Raw genomic sequence first — 7211 nt, 5'->3', positions numbered from 1 at the left:
CACCTACTAAGTAACTGAAGCAAAACAAAGAGACAATGATAAAATATGTTCCATTAGAAACAATAGAATAAAAACTTCATATTATTTAATGTTATTCACAATTTCCTGCAAGTTGTCAGCCTATTAGTCCTTGTGTTTTTTTTTTCATTCATAAAAACAGGACTAATAAATTATTTCAATTTTTTAGCAACAGTTTCTGGAAACATTATTCCATTGCTTTTACAACATTTTACATCCATCTCCCCGATTCATTATGGACATTACCAATAAATTCCAATAATTTATACCTACACACTCTCTCTCTCTCTCTCTCTCTCTCTCTCTCTATATATATATATATATATATATATATATATTTATTATGTAACAGACTCTGCTCTATGACTTACTGCCCTTGTACAGTAAAACACAAGACATTTGTAATCCCATATTTTTTTCTTTTTCCTGTTTTACATAACTATAATCTATGCTCAGAAACAAGTAAATATTCTATGCATATTATTGTTTTCATAAGATATTAGTCAATTCAATGTGTAAAAATACATCAGACACACAATTACATTAGAGTTTGTCACTTTCCTGATAGATTTACTAATGGAAGTTACTAGAGTTAGGACATTAGGAAAACGCATACCAGAACTTCCATCAACACATCTATACAAAGAGCAGTTGCTACATTAATGTAACAAGGACACATTCTTTTTCCACAGTTCTTTGAGGCCAGATGTCTCTACAAAACACTATCTTTTTGCAGTGATTACAGGTACTAAAGAAGTGTATTGGGGTGAAAACAACAAGGGTGTTAGAAAAACAACACTATCAAGGATGAATAAGATCTGCTCTCTGTAATAGTAATTTTCATGGAAGTGTATTGGGGGTGAAAACAACAAGGGTGTTAGAAAAACAACACTATCAAGGATGAATAAGATCTGCTCTCTGTAATAGTAATTTTCATGTAAATGTTCATGGTTTGCTACTATACGATCAGTTAATGCATCTGTATGAAGTACTCGTAAGAGCATATGATGTTCTTTACATAATTATTGCCAATACTATAAAACAGACATTACTTTTTTCATTTTGTCACTGTTGCATTAGGTAAAACTTTTTTCTAACATACTTTTCATTACCTGGATGACAGAAAGATTACTGACTCATTATGGGGAGGGAAGTGCAGGTGAAATTTGTTAAAGGATTGATCCAAACCATCAGCTGCCATCAGTCGTGCTACAGACTGGGACTAGAATTGTCAGTGTCTAGCAGTACTTGTAAACCAGTTTTAGGAAATCCATCATTCTATGAGACAGAGGGAAATTTTAAGAGGCTGCCCTTACCCAAACAACTAAGTCTTTCTGCAGTGCTGTCATGTGATTTACTCAAGTGTTTATCTGAGGGAAACAAGAAGGTCACTCATAAAAAGTACCACTAAGTAATAAGCCCAGGAAAACTAAATACTAGACAATTTCTTCTCTGTATTTAGCAAGCTAAAGTAATGGAAGGAAATGTCTCAATAGACTCATAAGTACAGTTGATTGCTTTTCACTATTGATGCTTGTGAGGATAAGAGGTACTACCAGCCATGCCATGAGAAGTAGAGCAGTGGATGTGTAAGATATGTCAGCACAGCTAGCTGGAATTTTATAAAGAATTATGTGTCATTTGTATATCAAATTGATTTGTACAGATGCTTATGTTGAACAATGTATTTGAAAAGCTGCTTGTGTTAAAATGTATCTACAGTGTGCCCTACTGGAAAGAAAAAAAATCTACATGCATTATTGTAACTGAATTAAATGTATATGTTTTAACAGAGGATACTGGAAGACAAAAGATTAATTTTATTCGAGTCAACTTTAAAATGTATCTCAAATTAAATTATTTATGGGTTAAGTCATAAAGATGTTATCCTACAGTTTTAAATGGAGCCAGAGATGCAATGTCTGTGCTAGAGAATAGTTTGTAGCTCATGCAGGAAGAGTGGAATGGTTTTATTGTTTTATGGCTTCCAGATGCTTTAATAAAACTTATCTAAAGGTTTAGTATGTATTGTAGCGGGTCTATATTATAATATCAACATTTTAAAATGTCAAGTATCATTTGTTCGACACAAAAATGTTGAACTCCAAGGTTCCCGAATGGCTAAATCACAGAGTTCTTTCCAACAGAAAGAAATCAATTGGCCATTCTGTTACACCTGCCCTTTCCCTGACTGTGGTGCAGTCTCGGAGTTAGAATATTTAGTTAGGGGGGATGTAGGGGGCACATCCCCCCACTTAAATATGCTTATTTTTTGTGTAAACCCTGGCTGCTTCTAGTCATGGGGGATAGTGAGGGAAAGACAGTCAGATGACCAGATGTGTGTGATGTCATTCTGTAAGCCAGAAATTATATGTAGATATTAGTAGGAGATTGCTCTCAGTATTCTGTATTCTGTCTTGGCTCTAACAAGGATCACTCACCCACTTCATCTTCCCTTGCTCTAGTAAGTGATCAGGGATAGTAATTCTCTAAATCAGTTAGGAAAGTATAGTGAGAATAGTTAAGTATTGGTTTTCTGCAACTGTGTGAATCTTTCCAGCTGTTTTATTTTTCAACATTTCCTGTGAATGAAACTCTAGTGTTTACTGTAAATAGATATTTCATATTTTCATGGTCTTTTATTATTTATTATTAAATATATTTAAACTTTTCATTGTGACTGGTCCTTTAAGATAAATATTTTAACCTTTGAGAGTACTTACATGTATTTGGTGACAGCTCTGGCCACATCTGAAGTCTTGCTGTTTGGTCAACTTAACCATTTGTATTAATATTAATTTCACTCAGCATAACTGGATACACTTTTAAGAGCCTTATAGTAACTGACTAGTGGCAGTGAATCTACCTTATAGTCTGGGCAAAGTTGGTAGAGTGGGTAATCTGTGCTAGTCTTTGGCAGGTGTGTGTGTGTCTGTGTGTGTGTCTGTGTGTGTGTGTGTGTGTGTGTGTGTGTGTGTGTGTGTGTGTGTGTGTGTGTGTGTGTGTGTGTGTGTGTGAAAATTAAATCTCAGAGAGTGTGTGTGTCAGCTACTTGAGCAGGGACATGAAGCACTGGTTTCACAGAGTGTCTATGTTAAATCAGTGAACCCTTAAAATAGCGAATGCTGATTTATCGACCCTTTAAGAATGAAAACTGATAATCTTGAAGACAGAGAAGAGGGATTTTTTTCCCCAGGGAAAAAAAAATACTGTTCCACAAAAAAAAAAAAAAGTTCAAAACACAAAATAAAGTGGGGGGCTTCACCCCCCACCCCCTCTTTAAATATACCAACTCCGAGATTGCACCATAGTGGAGGAAATGGCAAAGTCACAAAAACGGTCCAACGATTTTTTCCCCTGGGGAAACAGTTGCTGTTCTGTGTCTTCGGGATTGTCAGCTTTCACTATTAAAGGGTCACTAAATCAGCGTTCACTATTTTAAGTGTTCACTGATTTAATATAGACCCTTCACAGAGAGGATGCTAAAGGAATTAGCTTTGACACTCTGCTGAGGACCTAATTCTAAAGCTGTGCTAGTGGGGAGCCTTATTGCGGACCTGGGGGGTAGATAGAGACACCCAGACCCTGGACTGAGTGTGTGTCCTGTGTACTCTTAAGGGAAATTGTGCTTGATGCAGAGAGGTCTGCATCTGGAAATACTGATAAATGTATCCATTTGTATTCCAAGTGACAGCCCCTCTCCTGCACCAGTGATGAGGATTCAGGCTCCTTGATTACTGGCCCAGAGTGGGGATGTCGCAATGCTACTCAGAAGTAATCGTCAGCTTTCTAGAAGATGCCTGAAGGTTTTGGGCCAAAAGTGACTGGTATTTGGAACTGTTCATAATTCCCTCCACCTTGATTAAAGCCCCAGTTCCAGCCGAAGAAAAGCAACCCCAAAGCATGATACTGCCCCCACCATGCTTCACTGTGGGGATGGTGTTCTTTTGGTGATGCAAAGTGTTGTTTTTGCACCAAACGTACCTTTTGGAATTGTGGCCAAAAAGTTCAACCCTTGGTCTCATCAGACCATAACACATTTTTCTACATGCTTTTGGGAGACTTGATATATTGTTTTGCAAATTTTAGTTGGGGCTAGATGTTTTTCTGTGTAAGAAAAGGCTTCTGTCTTACAACCCTACCCTATAGTCCTAATATATGGAGAATACAGGAGATTGTTGTTACATGTAGTACACAACCAGTACTTGTCAGAAATTCCCACAGCTCCTTCAGTGTTGCTGTAGGTCTCTTGGCAGCCTCCCTGACCAGTTTTCATCTTGTCTTTTCATCAGTTTTGGAGGGACGTCCAGTTCTTTGCAACGTCACTGTTTTCCCATATTTTCTCCACTTTTTGATGACTGTCTTCACTGTGTTACATGGTATATCCAATGCTGTGGAAATTTTTTTGTACCTTTCGCCTGACTGATACCTTTCAACAACGAGATCCCTTTGATGCTTGTAAGCTCTCTGCCAACCATGGATTTTGCTGTAACAAGCAAATGAGTAAATGTCAGGAAAATCCTACTAGAACAGCTGAACTTTATTTGGGGTAAATCAGAGTCTCTTTAATTGATGGCAGGTGCGTACCCAAGAAGACTGAGTGTTGTAATTAAATCAAAAGGTGCTTCAACAAAGTATTAGTTTAAGGGTATGCCCATACAACAAAGTATTAGTTTAAGGGTGTGCACACTTATGCAACCAGCTTATTGTACGCTTTTTATTTTTTATATTTTGTTTTTCAATTTAATTTTACAGGTTATAGGTCACATTAAAGGAAGGAAAAGTTTTGAAATGATTTATTGTGGTCTCATTTTTTTATATCACAAAAACCTGGCATTTTAAGAGGGGTGTGTACACTTTTTATATCCACTGCATATATATATATATATATATATATATATATATATATATATATATATATACACACACATATCTATACTTGGGGGTGTCAGGCAAGAAATATCTTGTACCATAGTTTCAGTCACAAATTACTGAAATTCCCTAATTCTATAAGAAATAAAATTTTTCACAAGTAACAAAGCCCTAAAAATTCCATTTACCATTTTTAATATTATTAAGACTAATTCTCCCCATTTCCTTCAGTAGCCTACATTAATCGCCTAGGTTTCTTCTGAGCAGGGCTTTAAGAAGCTTAGTAGCAAGTCTTGAAACTAGTCTCCGAAATAATAACTTTAGATAGCTGCATGCACATACAGTAGTACACACACAATATCATTTAAGTGTTATCCGCGGTGGTGCAGCGGTAACATTGCTGCCTCACAGCAAGAGGTTCTCCCATTCGATTCTCGGCTGGAGTGTGGGGAGTGCCTTCTGTGTGGAGTCTGCATGTCCTCCCAGCAGTCGAGTGGGGTTCTGAAAGACATGCATGAATGGGAGTGCCTTCGTTGAAGGTTGGGTGTCGAGCTGGCAACTCGGCTTCATAAAAATATACTGCCAATCATTAGCGGACCGGAGTTCTGCTGTGGTGACCCCTAAAAGCCGAAAAGACAAACAATCAGTTTAAACGTTTGTGCATTCTGATTTTACTTGCTGACCATGATTAGCTATTGCTGATCACATGACTTAGTCTAAGTTTTAAAGGTAAGGCTGAGAATGCTTTTAACAGTTTTGATAAAGTCCATTTCATGGAAGAAAAAGTTCATCTGTTTTTGGAATAAAACACATTTTCTTGTGAAAACAAGTGGAGCACTTCCTTTGGTTCTTTAAGCAGTACACCCAGATTTTTATAAATGGATTGTTTGGCTGGCATCTTTGCAATCTAATGTGAGGTGCTCATTTATTTACTTTAGTTATTTTGTTGTAATTCAGAATCTGCTTTGTGATTCATATTTGGATAAAATGTCAGCAATCTCTATCATCATTCCAGCTCCAAATGCAGCAAACCAATAATTATATCATGACAAAGATCTCTCTCTCTCTCTTATTACATTTTGGTAAGATGCTTGAGAACAAAGTACATATTCAGCTCACGGACCACCTCTACAACTGCAATAAATTATCCTCAAAGTAAAATGGATTTCTAAATCAAAGAAACATCCAAACTGCTTTGCATACACTTACTGACATAAATTCTCACTAGAAATATCAAATGCTACTTGACTGGTATATTTTTTTCCTTGACTTTAGTAAATCATTTTCCTAATCGAGCTATAGATTTTGTTAAACTCTATAGCAGCTTTAAGTTTTTGTCCCCTGCTACTGAATAATTCTTTAGCATTTTTTTCATAGAACAGTTAAGACTAACAATGATATACATTTATTTCAAGATACCACATCACTGATCTTCAGGAATCTCATTATGTCTATCAACCACCTTCCCACTGGCGATAAGCTGTCAAATTTAATTCTATATGTTAAAGACATATGTTTCAAACTGTCCCCAAATTACAAAACAAAGATGCACAATCTTTATATTACTCAAAATAATCTCCGCACCTGGTTACTCAAAAACCAATTTACAATGAACACTAAAAAAGGTTAAAGTGACGGTTTCTAGAATATCTCAAAATGTATAAACTTACTCTGCCTTCCAGTACTATTTACCTACAGTAGCCAGAACATTTAAATATTCAAGCCTCATACTTAATCCATCATTAAATAGGCCCATGCACATCAAAACATAAAAACAGATATCAATCCAATCTAGTACTTAAAGTCTGTCTTTCTCTTTGCATAAACTTCCAGCTTTGCTTCATTCCTACTTACAATTCTTTGGAACAGGACTGCATATTTCATTGCCATAAATAGTACAGTGAAACACTTTTTACATCTATCTTTCCTCAGCAATGCTTTTACAGTGTCTCCATCCTATAACAGTCTTCTAATGCAGACCTTGTCTAGGTATGCTTCTAAAGTTACTTTTGTGTGCTAACCCTAACCCTGCCCCTAATCTGACCTTACACATTATTTTCATGAAAATCTCTTTCTCTAATCATACCACTATTAAGGCAAATTAAGTTATTAGTCTAGCACTTTACCAGACTTCTTGTAGCAATTATTGTCACACACAAAGTGCTACCAGCACTAAATGTTCTACAAGGAAACAGCTTCAGTACCTACTATTAATGCTCACCCCTCCAGGCATGTCTAAAGGTCAGTTCCCTGTGCTTTCTCCTATTAACCCGGTGAACATGGGCATCTTGAGGCAATGTAGCAACTGCCTCATGTACTCA

General features: G+C 36.5%; 1 protein-coding gene across 4 annotated transcripts in view; it reads right to left on the bottom strand.

Annotated features, from left to right (window-relative positions):
• The window catches only part of LOC122815412 (serine/threonine-protein kinase PAK 3), a 1296647-nt gene that overhangs the window by 153702 nt on the left and 1135734 nt on the right, over positions 1-7211 (bottom strand). For all 4 annotated transcript variants that reach the window (XM_044087883.1, XM_044087885.1, XM_044087884.1 and 1 more), the window contains one exon: positions 1-14. This exon is cut by the window's left edge and continues 104 nt beyond it. In XM_044087883.1, coding sequence (XP_043943818.1) covers positions 1-14 — 14 coding nt within the window. The remainder of the gene's footprint in view (positions 15-7211) is intronic.

Source organism: Protopterus annectens, chromosome 11.part0 (genome assembly GCF_019279795.1).
Source record: "Protopterus annectens isolate FY-2018-M chromosome 11.part0, PAN1.0, whole genome shotgun sequence".
NCBI lineage: Eukaryota > Metazoa > Chordata > Ceratodontiformes > Protopteridae > Protopterus > Protopterus annectens.
The sequence above is the reverse complement of the archived record's forward strand: the minus strand, read 5'-3'. Positions and strand labels throughout refer to the sequence as shown.